A 17,116-nucleotide genomic window follows, 5' to 3' on the forward strand; every position below is an offset into this window, starting at 1 on the left:
TGTAAAACTAGGAGACCACCAGCTAGAGTGTGTGGATAGTTTTCCCTACCTTGGAAGTGTAATCTCCAGTGATAATTTGGTCAGAAAGGAAATTACAGAGTGCAAAAGGGATCAGAATTCTGCCAACAAGTAAGAACACTTATGGGATGACACGATTCCAAAACCAGCCAAACTGATGATGTTTAAAAGCTATTTCATACCAATATTGACCTATGGTATTGAAGCGTGCACCCTCACAAAAAGAGATTCATCAAGACTGCAAGCATCAGAGATGAAATTTCTTAGCTCCACCACCCAGAAGACCAAGATGGACAAGTTAAGAAATGAGGAGGTGAGGAAAGAAGCCGGAATCCCTAACAAACAGAATCGGCACATCCAGACTATGGTGGTACGGGCATGTGATGAGGATGGAGCCAACAAGAACTTTATAATTTTCATTTCTGTAAGTGTGAGAGTGAGGTATCTCACAAAATTAGAATAATCAAACAATGCACTTTCTTCTATTTAACACAGATTGTAATAAACATTTAATTTCAAGTATTGACTAAGCTGACTGTATATGTATGTGTGATTTTAATGATAAGAAGATTGTAGTCAATACGGACCAATTATAAATATTTAACCAATATCGTTAAGATAAATCCATTCCACGTCCTGGGTGCCAGGAATGAGTTAGCTGGAAAATTTATAATGTCCAATAATGGACTAACACCAACTCGTTGGCCGAATGGTCAGCGTACTGGCCTTCGGTTCAGAGGGTCCCGGGTTCGATTCCCGGCCGGGTCGGGGATTTTAACCTTCATTGGTTAATTCCAGTGGCCCGGGGGCTGGGTGTTTGTGCTGTCCCCAACGTCCCTGCAACTCACACACCACACATAGTACTATCCTCCACCACAATAACACGCAGTTACCTACACATGGCAGATGCCACCCACTCTCATCGGAGGGTCTGCCTTACAAGGGCTGCACTCGGCTAGAAATAGCCACACAAAATTATTATTATGGACCAACAATTTTGGTATTATATTTGGTGTTTACAGAATTAATCAAAACAGTTATGGGTTGCTCAGCAGAATTTTGATTTCTCTGGTAGAATAAAACAATGGTGAAATTGACACACAGATAGCCTAAATGGCATAAAATCAAAATGTCTGCAACACAGAACCCATGTCTACATTATTATATAATCAACATCATCATCATTATTATTACTATTATATCCACTGAAAAAATAAATCTCAAGTCCACTCAGCTGAATTGTTTGGAAATCTAGGATACGGAATCTCTGATCTGTCAGCAGTTCTCTGGAGTTGGGTTTTCCCAGGATTCTCCGAAATCACTTCGTTACTTATCCCAATCCTAGAGCACATAACAGTAACTCATACAGGTGATAATGTACTTACAGATGCTGACAGGTCGAGAGAGTTGCCAGCATTGTTATACAGAGTTATGTCCACAGCTAGAATCTTCCCATTCTTGTCAGAAGCTACCTTATAGCGACCGAAAAATGGATGCCTCTGGCCAGAGACGAGTATATCTTCATCTCTATCCAGCATACAGCGTACTGGGCGTTGCAATCTGAAGAAGAATACATATCACTTAGTTTCTGGCATAGTGGATACAGCATTCTCAGCATAGCCTAGAATATTCACAGTAATCCTTTTCATAAACATCTGAAATTTACTCCCGGTTAGGAGTTGGATCATGTGCTTAACATGTGATCTAACAAAATGATACTAAAGTATTCATCTGAGAATAATTTCACAATAACCTATCCACATCAAAATGATTGTAGTAAAGATTTTATGAAGTTATCATAATGATTGGAAGAAAAAAGGATTTTGTGGAGGTAAATATAAAGGCCTAAACTGGTAACTGGTCGATCAAAAACCATTACTGGTGTACAGAGTTTATTCAAACCACCTGAGCCTGTATTTGGTCTTTCCTATGAACCAATTAAGGCAAAGGTTAAAAAATGAATGCTGACTAGACATGCAGTATAAAGAACTGGAAATCAGCTGAAGATGCATGTATGCAGAAACTCAAATGAACAAATGTGAGTACGACTAATAAATACTTTATATGGGCAGAAGAAATCTCAAATTGACAACTGATATGTTCACTGGTCATTGTGGACTAAGACTTTGTGAATCTCTCGTGTACTACATGTCAAAGCAGATGAGACTGCTGAACACACACTCTCTGAATGTTAAGCCTTAGCCATGCTAAGATCTAAAGCTTGTTGGGAGTCACTTTATTGGTTTAAGTGAACACACTAATTTCCCTCTTCACTCTCTAGAGTCATCACTAAATGTAGAGTTCTACAGGAAGAAAAGTGATGGAACAATCTTTTTCATGCCCTGCAGATGTCTCCACTGACACACTGATAGGCAGCTAAGCATCAAAGAGATGAGTGTAATGTTCCCGTCCATCAACAGTTAAAAAGCAGGGCATTCAGGTTCAGGTTCAAGTTCCAAGGGCGGTCAGATTCTCTAAAGCTATTATTAAGGCTTTGCACATCAGTTTTCTACATCCATTCTATGTGAAAGATGAGGAAAGATACTTCAGTACCAGTTTTTAATATTTCTGATATCACACCTGCAAATTTTAAAGAGTTATACATCTAGTAAATATCATCAAATTGTAGGCTTGAGATATGCAAATTTCAATATTGTGTTTTTTGCTGTGTTTATATAAGGAAAATTGATGCAAATCTCCATGCTCATCTATCCTATGCTATGCTAACCACTTCATCTGTAGATAACTTCTGCATAACACATTAAAATCCTTTTCTTTCACTACCGAGTTACAGTAAGTAGTCCTGGGATTTCTTAAAATGTTGCTCCTTTCAATTATAACCCATCAAAAATCTCTTACTCTACTCACCTTCACCATTTCTGATCTGAAAACAATTAACCCAGGAGAGAGCACACAGCCAACACTTACACGAGAGGGCACATGTGGTCAAAAAAAGACCATAACATATTCACTCATAGAAATCATATTTAATTATTGTATATTTCTGAATTTATACATTTACTTGTTTATGTTTTTGTGGGAGGGAGTCATTTCTTTTAAGTTTTGTACAAATTAATTCTCTTTTATTTGGTAAACATTGTGTAAGTTTATTGTCATTTATTTCAAACTAGTAAAAAATCCCTGGTACAGAAAGCAATCACAAATGTTAATGATCACTGGCCTCAAAATCTACATTTTTTTCATCTGATTCCTCTTCTGAAACATCTGAAGATTTTTCTCTTATAACATCTTCAAAAACCTCCTGGGAAATGTGCCCTGTTCTATTGCTAGTGTTTCGTTCAGTGTCTCTACCTTTCCGACACTTTCAAGAAGTTTATTTATTCTTTCCTGTTTTTCTGATCCATTATGAAGTCAAACATACAATCTGCAAACTGAACAAAACTACATAAATATAGGAACAACCAGTAAAAGAAACGTCAAAAACGTGTATGCCACAGGTTGCATACAGTCAAAAGCACTGCTAATATACATGTCAATCACCACGAAACAAGCTGCCTCTGTGGATCAGTGGTAGAGTGTCTGCCTCCGGATCCCAAGATAGTGGGTACAAACTCAGCAGAGGTAGTCTGATTTTTGAAGGGTGGAAAAAAGTCCATTCGACACATGTCGTATGATGTCGGCACGTAAAAGACCTCTGGTGACACACTTGGTGTTTACCCGACAAAATTCATTAAATCTCAGCCTTAGACGCCCAAGAGAGTTTTGGTTTGCTCGGTCTGCCATCTACTGGGCCTAGAGTAAAACAGAACGTCGAAATTGACGAGCAGACAGCCAGATGGCGTTAAATTGAAATGTCTGCACAAGGTAGCTGAGGCCATATTATTATTATTATTATTATTATTATTATTATTATTATTATTTACCACAGTAACACAATCATCACTGAGGGATCAACAATGGAATATATGGAAACCAGTACTTCCTAGTAAGATATGACTCGGGTGAGGGAGCCGCACAACAATTACTCAATAAATGGCGAACAAACAAACATAGCTGTAGCGGTAGAAACTGCAGCGCACCGCCTTCTGAGATAAAAACCCATTTTTGGAATGGGTACAAGGTTTGTGAAAGAGAAAAAGAATACTAAAAATTTTTCTTTGTCATGCATATTCTGGACAGGTGCTGGTTAGGTGTTTATTAAGAAAGTTCTCATTATCTGACACAAAAGGATGATAAAAGTAAAATGTTTTACATGGTTGTTTACTAATTCTTCATGAATACCAGGTAATGACAGCAAATTATACTGCAGACAACTTTTAACATAACTGGAACAATATAGATGGTGTTTGAAAAATGGCATCCAATATCATCACTCTCGGCCAGAGGACATTATATCAATTAATTAAAGTATAGGTGCTCTCCGAGCCATAATGACAGAGATATTGGAAAAAATCTGTTGGGTAAAATGGGGCACATTGCCAAAATGAATAAAACCTATGATCATTGGACAACTAGGCTTGACATCCACAGCTGCTCAGAATGTCCACATCTCCTTGCTCGACCCACAACACCCTGGGTTGTCCCGCATGCCTGCTTTTCTCAGATGGCAGCAATGGCTGCATGCAGGCAAGCAACAAGTTCAGCCTCGTCTTCTGGGAACTCCCAGTACAACAGCTTCCTATGGTAACACAACAGGAAGTGTATGTGTTGCCAGTTCCTACATTGTGGAGTGCAGGCCACCAATGCCCACTGTCATCTGTTGCACATAATTATTCACTGTTAACAACATAACTGTGATGTAAGATGTCATGGGATACACTTCAATGCTTTGCAAGCAATAGTCAGACCACAGATTGCACCTAAAATTACATGTCGTACCTTTCCCCATCCACCATGAGGTAGAGGGTCAGTTCCTATCATCATTTGACTTATCCTCATCCACTTTATCACACCCTGCGATTATTGGACGCCATTTTTTGTACATTTAATCCATTTCTGGCAGGTCGTTTCTCAACAGTACACACATATGTTGCATATTTTGAAACAGCTGCTTTCTTTGGAGAGGCATGGGTAGAAATCACAATTTATACAAGTTTCAGTTCACTTTTGCACTCACAAATTCTAGGCCTCAGACCTGCTGGCCAACCACAGTACGAGAAATAATAGAAAACATACTCTATGAGATCCACACAATCATTGCAGCCAGGGTTGATGCAGCAAAAGCAACTTTTAAGATTGCTACGACTTTTGCAAACTGATCCATATAATTGTGTGCACATAGTATATTAATCTTGGGGAAAAACACAGGAACAGAACATACCACATGAAACTCTCTTACATGAATATTCAATGAACTGAATTGAATTCAATGCACAGGATTCAATGCAAATTCTACTGTGTACTGTAGAGTTGCAGAAAATGAGTTCTAACATGGAAATATAGCATGTCTATATAAAAAATTATTTTATGTGTGAGGATGTGTCCTGAAAGTTTGGCTGTACCTCGCTTGGCCAACTGCTGTTCTCTTCTGACTACCCTAACCAGTGGCAATATTTTCATTTCTATGTAACTACTGCATATTACATCTACTCAAATCTGTCACGTAAATGCTCCTTGTTTGCCCCTAACCCGACAGCGTGGAGTGACATGTAACACACGTCATGCAGTAGCCGTCTGCTGCTGTGGAGTGATGTGTCTGACTCATTGCACTGCATCTGCATGGTCGTCCGATCTTGTGAGTTCACTTCAAACTATGTCCAAGGCCTCTTCAGAGCCATCTAGGTAAAGCTTCATTCTTTCGTTTCATATATCTATCGATCCATTTTAACGACTTTTCACCTGGTTATTGATGCGTAAGATTCATTGACTATTCGCTCATATACTTTTCCCGCAATGGTGTCGGTAAACAAAAAATTTTTCTAGTGATGCTATATAAGGCATCTTAAATGAGTGTCTTAGTGATTGTGGGGATAGTAGTTACAATTTTAGCAATGATTCTGATGACAGTGACGAATTAGGCCATGATGAGGCTGAAATGATACAGAATTGACTGTTTCCGACACCATTCATGCTAAATGTGGTAGTGCTGTGTGTAATTTTTACTGGGAGGACGTGGATAATTACACAAAAAAACAAACATTTTGAAAGGTCTTTTTATCCCAAGGTTTTGCTCTAAATGTTGTGCAACCAGTAAAGACTTTTAAACATTTTTTTTTTTCCCCCCCCCCCACTTGAACTCGTCCAGCAGAGTGTAATGGAAACAAATCACTACACATAGCGGTACATGAAATCCCGAGGAATGTTATTTCCATTTCAATCTAGGGTGAGGGAATTGATTCCAGTCAATGAAAATGAGATGTATGTTACCTTTGCCCTCTTCATGTTGATGGGAATAGTACAGAAACTACCGAGCGAGTTGGCTGTGCGGTTAGAGGCGCGCGGCTGTGAGCTTGCTTCTGGGAGATAGTGGGTTCGAATCCCACCGTCGGCAGCCCTGAAGATTGTTTTCCGTGGTTTCCTATTTTCACACCGGCCAAATGCTGGGGCTCTACCTTAATTAAGGCCACAGCCGCTTCCTTCCAACTCCTAGGCCTTTCCTATCCCATCGTCGCCATAACACCTATCTGTGTCGGTGCGACAAAGCCACTAACAAAAAAAAAAGTACAGAATCTAAATTTTAGGTCTTACTTCTTAAAAAAATTGTACCATTGTCACCGCATTATCTGATTCATATCTTTAGACAAATTTGAATCCATATGCAAATTACCTCACTTCAATGACAACAAGACTAAACACACTATATATGGTGGACTGAAAAGCTAATTTCATATTATGAAAATTGATTGGGAATTAACAGAGATATGGTATCATAAAAATTTGGTGCAAAGGTATGCTAGCCTTTAAATGCCCAGCGAAAGCTACTACCGCATCCAGCAAAGGTTAGATTTTTAAATGCTTCTGCTCAGAAGGGCTAATGTTCTTACTCCCATGCTTCCTTCTAAAATTAACTGAACCAACTGAAGATGGTGTCTCAAGATGTGTCCTCTCAGTTGATTCCTTTTGGTCAAATTTCCCCATATTGCTCTCTCTCATAAACCCCATTACTATACAATATATTTAATTGCGATTTGATCTAACCATCTGATCTTCCCATAAGTTATGAATTTCATTATGGTCTGTATTGACAATTTATCGCTATCAAAGAGTAGAGAAAGGTTCACCTATTCAATACCATTAGCTTAGTATAGTGTCCTATATAACTGGTACTGGTTTCGACCCTACATACATTGGGTCATCTTCAGCCATGATCTAATTGGAAACATATGTTTGCATTCAACCAATAATAAAGAGTACAATTTGGTATGTCTTAATTTAAAATCTAAGCCTAAAACATTGATGAAGTCTGACTACACATTTAAAATTGGCACTAAAATGACACATTAAAACTGTTCTGGTTGGTGTTGAACTATGGCAATGTCTTTATAGTAATCAAGTATTCTTGAGTATATCTGGGAGTCAGTATTCCTTATCTGTATAGTTGAGCCATTTGATTTATCAAGTATGTCTTGTTGAATAGTAATATGAGTAATGGTTTATAAGTAACTTGAAGGGAACATTCACAACTTGAATAAGTGTTCCTTTTCATCAGATGTAGTGATCTACTGTTTAATTAGGTTGGAAGTGAATGCCCTTATGTTCCTCATAAATTGTATGTACTTGGCAGGGACACCAACACCAGACATCTTACCTTCAGCATTCTTCTGTAACACCATATTTCTAAAGATTCTATTGTCTTTTCTGTGCTGTTATTGGCCCTGTTTCACTTCCATTTAATGTCATACATAACTCTTCAAAAACAGCCATCTGATATGTCAATCAATGTTTGAAGTAAACATTTTTCTTCTCTTGAGTAAAGCCTCCTAGTGTTTGTTAGTATGAATTTTATGTCATGCTTACTTCTGCTATTGTTAGTAATTCTACTACCCATCTCCTTATAGGCACAATAACAGCCATATTTATAGAGTTCTGTTCATATTGAATAGTTAACTTATGAAAATAGTAATCTGGTAATCTAGGTGGCTGTAAATGGTTCAGCTGCCCTTCTGAGTTACCATTTGTGAGTGACAAGCAGAATGCAGACTTTTCTCTGCTAGAACAGATTTCTCTCTCACTATCTCTATAACATACTTGGAATGTTTGTCTATTGAGCAACCTTTAGTGAGAGGAAGCTGAATGGCTTTTGCTGTTGAAAAAGAAGAGGAAAAATAAAAACATTTTAAAAAATCAGTTTCCTATCAAAATTCATAAGCACAGATTGAACTACACCATAAATCGCTACAAGCCTGTCCATCTTAATAGGTTTGGATATTGGGACCATGAAATGCAGATAAAACAATAGAGATTGCTAGAAGAAAATAGTTGAAGTTTGTGTCTAATGATGTCAGAAATAGTATTGACTAAGGGTTCCTTAAACTGCTTTAAAGATCTACTCTTTTACACTATGACTGAAGGATATGCCTTACCTGTGAGCTGCCAAGGCTACAGGAAGAGCAACCACACTAAAGCGAGACTCCTTGCCACCAAATGCTCCTCCCATCCTCTTCACTCGACACACAATCCTGTTGGAGGGAATTCCTAACATCTCGCCGACCAGTTTCTGTGAAAGTCGTTTGTAAAAGACAGGTCAGATGCATTTAAATGTGAAGAGTACGCTGCTTCTTACATAAAAAATGACAATTAAGATTCTATAAATCAAATAAATTTGCTTTCCATCCCACTAACTACTTTTACGGTTTTTGGAGACTCCAAGGTGCCAGAATTCAGTGCCTGCTGCAAAACAAACAACAATGAAATGTTATTTAAATGTGTTGGTACAGTACATGTTCAAAATGTGTACCATCATGTGCCACACAATGTTCATAACACGAAGGTTACTGAACATGTCAACAGACAGAGGTTGCTGCAAAATTTGGGAATATTTTGTAGGTGGACCATATGTCCTGAGAACTGATTCTTTCAACATGCCCCATATGTGGGAGCGTGGGGCCGTGAGGAACTAAGTAGCAAGAAAGGAATGGAATTGACAACAGAAGAAAACCTTGTTTGAGTAATCTCTTTTATAGTCCGTCCGTCCGTTATACAAATCTATACCATTCCACCAATATGAGCCAAATTTTGTATACTTTGTAACCCCATCTACAAGAAATTTTAATAGCCCTCTCCATTCTCTGGATTTAGGCCCTTTGACACATTAACATAGGCTAATATAGGCAAAATATCAAATTTGTTATACGAGGATGAGACAAAGCTCATTTTAAGCCTCACAACACAAAGAACAAAACTTGGTAAGGCCCTATAGGCCCCGAAAATCATGTTTTAAGGGCCTAAATCCAACAGTTATGGAGATATTTGCATTACAGTACCCTGCTCTAGGAATTGTATGAAGAAATGACCAGTCATAACCTTGGGAACATCAGCTCAAGGATTTTACACTAGAATACAGGCTGGTGTTCGAAGTAGGCAGGTGCGTAAATGTGGGCTAGGCCTCGGAGATTCTGCTACATATATGACTGTCTGGAAAAAAACATTGTGGGCAAGCCACCTCTAGGGGTGGAGGTGGAGAGGGGATGGCATATAAAAATAATCGAAAATAGTGTCAAATCCATAGGTTTCGGGGTCGCTGAGATGAACAGTTAAACGCCACATGTTGTTTAAGTCTTAAGTTCAGCTCCCATCAGCATGGGGGGTGAGAAGTGGTGAACTTCGTACAAATACGAATATCTCTAAAAGATACTGGAGGGGTAAGACACCCCTAGCAATCTTAAATGAGTGAATGACATACAAGAATAATCGAAAAAGACCGATATTAGTGTCAAATCCGTAGTTTCCCCAGTCGCTGAGATGTATTATGACACTCTGGATGTTGTTTAAGTACCAGCTCAACTGCATAGCCATGGTGAGAAGTGGTGATGATAAAATGTCCGAACTAAATGAGATTAGCTTAATTAATGAGAAACAAAACAATATATAAACTAAAACTTGAAATTGAACACACAACAATAACCCTTAAACTATAAAATAATTCTTAAAATATCAGTCAACATCACAATAACAAAATATACAAAAATTCACTTCAAAAATAATTAACAGATAATAAAATATCTAAAAGTAAACAACCAATAAAGTACCCAGGCAGTGCTGGTTAATACAGCTAGGACCATATAAGGACGCAAATATTAATAAAAATGACAGAGTTATTGTAAGTTTTCTTTTCAGCTTTTAAGTTTGCAATGCAATTTTCTTTCTATTGCACTTACATAGATAGGTCTTGTGGTTATGATGGGATGATGGGATAGGAAAGGAGTGGGAAGGAAGCAGCCATGGCCTTAATTGGGGTACAGTCCCAGCATTTGCCTGGTGTGAAAATAGGAAACCACAGAAAACTATCTTCAGAGCTGCCGATAGTGGGGTTCGAACCCATTATCTTCTGAATGAAAGCTCATAGCTGCACAACACTGACCGTACGGCCAATTTGCTCTGTAAAAGTTAGTCTCGACATACTGAAGAACCTAACAGTTATACATTCATTGAAACTATACTGAAAATGTTTTTAAAAATCCACAGTTTAGCCCTTCAGGCAAGCAATTCAATGTTGAAAACATCCTAGTGATATGAGCTATGAATTTTAGGTAAATAAAAGAAAATAAATTATGAAAATCAATAAAAAACACCAAGTTGATGGCCAGTGGAGACTATTATCTACTGAAGTGGTATATCATGAAAGCAAATCAATAACAGATACAATGTGGAATAGGAGAATTGCCTTGATTTGTCATGTATTCAGACTGCCAGAAACCCAACTACTTAAGCAGTTATTTAGTTACTTCTGGAAAAATAAAATGAACACTTGGTTCACAGAGATTATGAATCATTTAGAAGAATTCAATTTATCAATGCTCCAAATTGAAGGCAGGGAACAGAAGAGAATTCTAAGGATAAAACACTTATGATTCAAACTCTTAACATTTGAACGAAGGAAGTACACCATTACTGACAACCAAAGGGCAGCCAGGTACGACAGGATGAAGAAGTTTTGGGAGCGGAAGAAGGTGAAAAGCTGACTATTTAATACTATTAGACTTTAATGTAAATAACTGATTGAAGTGCTCCAATGGGCGCGTAAACTACGTAAAGAAAAAAAAAGTATGAGACTATATTCTTTATTTATCCCTAAAAATTACAATACTTTTCTTACTCATCATTATCCGCCAATTAGCTTAACAGTTTGCCTTTTTTCTACTACTACGAGTGCTTATGTGAGTCAATGCAGAGTTTCACTTGAGCCCTTATAACTATATTCGGTGTGGACTTTTTTCAAAAAATCAAAAAACACCTGAGGATATTGAACCAAGGAACAAATTACAAAAAGACTTATGGAAGTAAGTTTATTTGGTTAGGATTTTAATAAAAAAGAAAACGAGTAAAGAAACATGCAATTTTATGCTATTTTTCTGGAAATGCATCCAGGCTGGAAGTGATTTTCGTAATTTGATTTTTTTTAGTTTGATAGAGCTATCCAAGACTCACAATTTTATATCTTTCTGGGCACTTTAGCCCTTCAACTTTCGGCACAATTTTATGTTCTTTGTAGTGTGGGGACCCCTACTTTGTCTGCTAAGAAATTTTTACAACATTAAATAGAACGAAATGTTGTATATTTTAAATAGAAACAGGATTTCCCCCTGATGATATTCGTAGCAACATGCAAACCATTTATTATTGAAATATCTTCTTTTTGAGACTAATTTTTCTATAAATTCATCATGACTGAAGTCGTCGTCTTCTTCTCATAGAAGGCTGGAGTAAGTTTTCTTATTTTGTATTTCCCATATCAGGGAATAGTGCATGCTGAACCACTGATAGACGTTCCAGGATAATCTTCTCCACCTACCTTCAAATTTGCCTTCTGTGATATGTTGTATATGTCATTTCACAAGACAAGACCGAAATAGGCTGCCTTCCTAAGTTTTGAAAGGATAATATTTCACTGGTGACCTGGTTTACCCTTGACATCTTTCATATTCTGCAATGCATCCACATTTCAAAGGCCTCTAATTGGTTCATTGACAAAACCTTGCTAAATATAGTAAATCTTCACTGTATCGCCACTTTTTTTCATTATATCAGGTTACCTCTTTCATTAAAAGCACATTTAGGGACCAGTAAGATTGATGGTTGAATAATATAACATTCAAGCAACATAAGGTAAAAGGGAGTTCTGTTTCTTAATATGTAAATCAATTAAAACTCAAAAGTTAACCTTTCTGGACCAGGCATGTTGAATAAGAGCACACCTAAAAAGAACAGCTGTTTATCAGCTGGTGTGGCAAAAATAAAAGACAGGCCTATTTTGAAGTTTTCCTTCCATCAATTCATAGCATAGGTTGTAACTAAGTTATTGATATTTTCTTCCAAGATGATTAGAAAACTATCCTTTCAGGAAATGAATAAAATCAGATATTGTGAATAAGAAGTCTATTTCAAAATACATTTTAGACTTAGTCAAGTGACAAAACATCAGCTATTCTCTTTAGCTAGAACAGACATATAGCCTAAGTCTGTCTTCTTTTAGCTAATGCAGCTGGTCTTTTTAGCTAGTACAGCCACTGACAATGCAAAGGTCGATCAAATATAAACAGGATTTTTGTTCCTGAACATCAACAGTTGGGACTGGCCCTGCGCTTCTGCTATGTTTAGGCGGGACTGTTAGGAGTGCGGAGAACATGCTGTTAGATATTTCCCGCCATTTCATCAGTAACACTCACGATGTCAGAGCAACAGATGCACCCCTCCACCGCACAATGCATAATTATAAAATGTATTGCTTGTGAAGGAGTTACAGTGGTGGAAATTTGCCAGAGATTGACTGCACATTATAAGGGATGCATGTGTTTGCCTGGCAAAAAAAAACATTCAAGGAAGGATGAGAATATATGGAAAATCAGCAACACGATCGCCGTTCTCGGAGCAGTATTACAGACGAAAACATTTATGCGGTTAAAGATATTGACAACGATTGACAGGTGGGAGTATCAGAAATTGCAGAACAAGTCTGAATCAGTTATGGGAGCTGTCAAACAATCATCACCAACGACCTACAGTTCCGTAAAGTGTGTTCCAGATGGGTCCCTTGCCTTTTGACCAAAAATCTCTCCAAGTTACAGGAAATGCACTGGATTACATTCGATCATCCTCCTTACAGCTCGGACTTACTGCCCTGTGATTTCCATTTGTTTGGACCACAAAGAAGCTCTACGAGGGCAACGACTGGAAGATGACAAAAGTGTGGAAGACTGTGCGCGACTGGCTGGTGACATGACCCTGTTCTTTTTACATTGAGGGCATCAAAAAGCTACCCGTACACTGGGACAAATGCATTTCCAAAGCAGGAAACTATGCAGAAAAATAAATTGTAATTGCCTTGTGTTTTCCAATAAATTCATTTAAATAAAAAATAAAATTCCATTTATATTTGATCCACCCCTCCCACATTGGTACTATCTTTAGCTACTGTAGCCATTGGCAATATATCATCAGCTTTTTTTTTGTTTGACAGTTGACGATATATTGTCAATTGGTCCTGTAAGGGTTAATCATACAATTATAAAGAAATTATATATTCAGCAAGTTTTGTCAATCATTGTGTTCTAAGTTTGTAAATCAGAGAATGGTAGAAATATATATTCACCTGTGCCTCTGAAGGGTTCTGAGTCGAGCAGAACATGTCCATCTCATCATCCTCCCTTTTGGGTACTACCAGGCAACAGTTAGTCTCCAGGTAGAAGTGTTCCTGTCCACCAATCCGAACCTCCCCGGAAACAATGTGGTCTGCTGAGGCAAATGCTGCATCTACATTACCTTTCTTCAGGTACTTGGGAGAGCCGGGATAGAATGACTGCTCGCGTATGGCATCCTACACATACAAGAATACTGGCTGTATAGTTAGATAGCTGAAGAAGTTTGTATGGCCAAAGTACATTAGAGAGGTCTTAATTAGGTCTTATTGTAATATACAAATTTTAACCTATTTAACATATTCTAGAAACATGTATTGTAAATGTGAAATATAAATAAGTTTTAATACGTAGTATTGACGAGGCAGATTATCTCTGTTTACTGTGATTTAGGTCAATACGGACCCAATACTGGCCATTATGGTCAAGATTATTAATAATGACAAAAGTACATTTCACAGATTATTTTATATATATATATATATATAGAGAGAGAGAGAGAGAGAGAGAGAGAGAGAGGAACATGAAAAGAAACACACAGGAAGAGAACATACCACATTAAACTCTTTATTACATGAAATGTTCAAAATGCCTTCCGTTAGTATTAGATCTGAGGCTCGTTTGATTGTTGAAAGCGATGTTAATCCGACATTTGTAGATCTTTTCTTCCTATTTTATCTGATCGTTTATTGAATCGACGTAGAAAAAGCTGTAATAGAAATGAAAAATGGCAAAGCTCCTGGAATAGATGACATCACAGTGGAAATGATTAAAGCTGCAGGACCTATTGGAATGCAGTGGCTGTTTAGAATAATGAAGATAAGTATGGACTGACGGAGAGATTCCTGATGATTGGACAAGGGTAATTTTTGTACCTATTTTTAAAAAAAGTAATAAGGCATTTCATGAGAACTACAGAGGAATAGCATTACTGTGTCACTGAAAGAAGATTTATGAAAAAATAATTTTACAAAAAAATCAAGCACAAGATAGATTCGCAATTACAAAGAATGGGTACCGTCCACCTAATCCAAAGAATGCTTGGTAGAAACATATCCATGAATGTATGCAACAATTTATCAACATGAATTAAACTCCAAAGTGTACTTCAAGAATGCTATAAACATTTTAAGTGTAAAAATTATATTTTAAAAATTATCTGTTACTCACGAACAGTACACCAGAATTTAAAGTAATATATGCATGTCATAAAATATCGATGCTTGTTTTCTAAACCGGAGGACACATAATATCATTGTATATTTTAATATTATCACTCATATGTGACTTTCTTCATTAGATTTAGTAATGTTTTTAAATTATATGTTAACTTTGGATCTCATGACCAACTGAAGATGACCTCTGTGAATGTCAAAACTGGTATTGCATAGTAATAAGACATAATAAAGTATTGATTAGGCGGATGGTACCTATTCTTTGTAATTATGAATACAAGTATCAATACGGACATGAAACTGATAGATTATAAAACAAGATAGATTCACAATTAAGAGAAGAACAACAAGGATATAGACCTGGAGATCAAGTACTGATGCCATATTTACACGTAGATAAGTAGTAGAAAAGAAGTGGGAATTTGGGAAAGACATCGCAGTTGCATTCATACATATACAAAAGTCTTATGACACGGTAAGAAGAGAAAAGATATGGCAAGGGCTGAATAGAATGGAATTGTCAAGAGAAACGCAATTCAGAATTAGAAACGTGTATAACAAATGTCTGAACTGTGTTATAATAGATGGCAAAAAATCAGAATGGTTTAGAACAGACAGAGGAGTTCGGCAATGAAGTGTACTTTCACCAGTGCTCTTTAATACAGTGATGGACAACATTATGAGGAAAGTTCACCAAGGGTCAATAGCAAATGAGCTGTCCAGGTGCAAAACCAGTTATGTGCAGACAAATTTTTCAGGAAGCGCATGAAACAGTCATTTGATATGCAACAAAGATAGGAGGTTGAAACTTTGTAATTAAACAGTAAGCATTCATCTTTGTCATACCACAAAATCACCACAAAATTTAACTTACAGAACCCGTGTTTTTTGCAAAAAACATTTGGAAATAACAAGCTTTGCAGCAGTTTTGTGGAGATAAAAGTTATGTGCAGCAGTATATGGAAAAGTGTGTACATATTTTATGGTGAAAGTGTTTTATTAGCTACATTTGAAAGTATTACACTATGAAAATAGCATGAATGGAAATAATTTTAAGGTTAGGGTATAATGTTTTGATATCTAATCCCCACTCTTTGATTTAATGATTACATCAAGAAATCATCACTCATTTAAAACGTTTCATAAGTTCTTTAACATTTTTTACAGTTATATTAACAATCCGTTATTATCCTCAACAAAATCTTCCACATCAATGTCATAGTCTGGCATTTCTCTGTTTGAATTTTGCCGCTGGTCAAACAGTGCCTTGTAGAACGTGAGGTCATCATTCCTTATCCACTCTTTCCCGTAATGTTTGGTCAGTAAAGTGTGCAGGTCGTTGAGCTTTTCTTCCCCTTCCTCCACTGGTACTGGCGGTACTGGCACAATATCAGAAAAGAGTTTCCCATGCTTCAATATGCTTTTTGCTTCCACCACAATCGCTGTTAAAGTTTACATCACCTCTTATCACACAGTTGCCTGATTTTGTTCGTGTAAGTATGATCCTCTTACAGGGTTCTGGGATATAACGAGCTTTGATGCATAACGACTTCTGCAGCAGTTCCGTTATTTGTCACCTTTAAACGTATGGATTTAATGGCCTTTGCTCACGTATTATATTACTGGATTGGGTACTTTGATGAACTGCATACAATGGCGGTGATAACTCATTTTGAGAAAAAATCGACATAACGGGTTTTGGAACTGGACGACTCAAATGATATGAAAGTCATAGCATATGCAGATGATGTAGTGATATGAGAAGAAAATGAACAAAAATTGTGAGAACTAAATACCTGGCAGAGGGCAATTGAAGAAGCAGGTATGGAAATAAGTTTAACAAAATGTGAGGTAATGAAAATCAGTAGAGAAAACAAAAAGATGAAGGATATTAGGTGTAATGGAAAAATACTTAAAGAAGATTCTTTTAATTACCTGGGAAGTAAGCTAACTGGGAAAGGAAACATCAAGGAAGAAATTTTGGAGGGGATAGGAAATTGCTCAAAATTTTATTACTGTCTATCAGACATAATTTGAAAGTACCTACCAAAGCAAAAATCATGATATATAAATGTTATTTGCCAATACTGACCTATGGATCAGTGTTTGACTTCGACAAAAAAAAAATCTGAGTAGACTACAAGCGACAGAGATGCGCTTTCTGTGAGG

At 37.1% G+C, this 17,116-nt stretch overlaps 1 protein-coding gene across 1 annotated transcript in view; it reads right to left on the reverse strand.

The window, feature by feature from the left end:
• Nucleotides 1-17,116, reverse strand: part of ry (xanthine dehydrogenase rosy) — a 182,405-nt gene that overhangs the window by 38,286 nt on the left and 127,003 nt on the right. The window contains exons 17-19 of the mRNA XM_067153950.2: nt 13,727-13,951; nt 8,502-8,635; nt 1,404-1,578 (exon numbers count right to left, since the gene is read on the reverse strand). Of these exons, the coding sequence (XP_067010051.2) occupies nt 1,404-1,578; nt 8,502-8,635; nt 13,727-13,951 (534 nt within the window). The remainder of the gene's footprint in view (nt 1-1,403; nt 1,579-8,501; nt 8,636-13,726; nt 13,952-17,116) is intronic.

The sequence above is a fragment of the Anabrus simplex genome, chromosome 9 (genome assembly GCF_040414725.1).
Source record: "Anabrus simplex isolate iqAnaSimp1 chromosome 9, ASM4041472v1, whole genome shotgun sequence".
NCBI classification, from domain to species: Eukaryota; Metazoa; Arthropoda; class Insecta; order Orthoptera; family Tettigoniidae; genus Anabrus; species Anabrus simplex.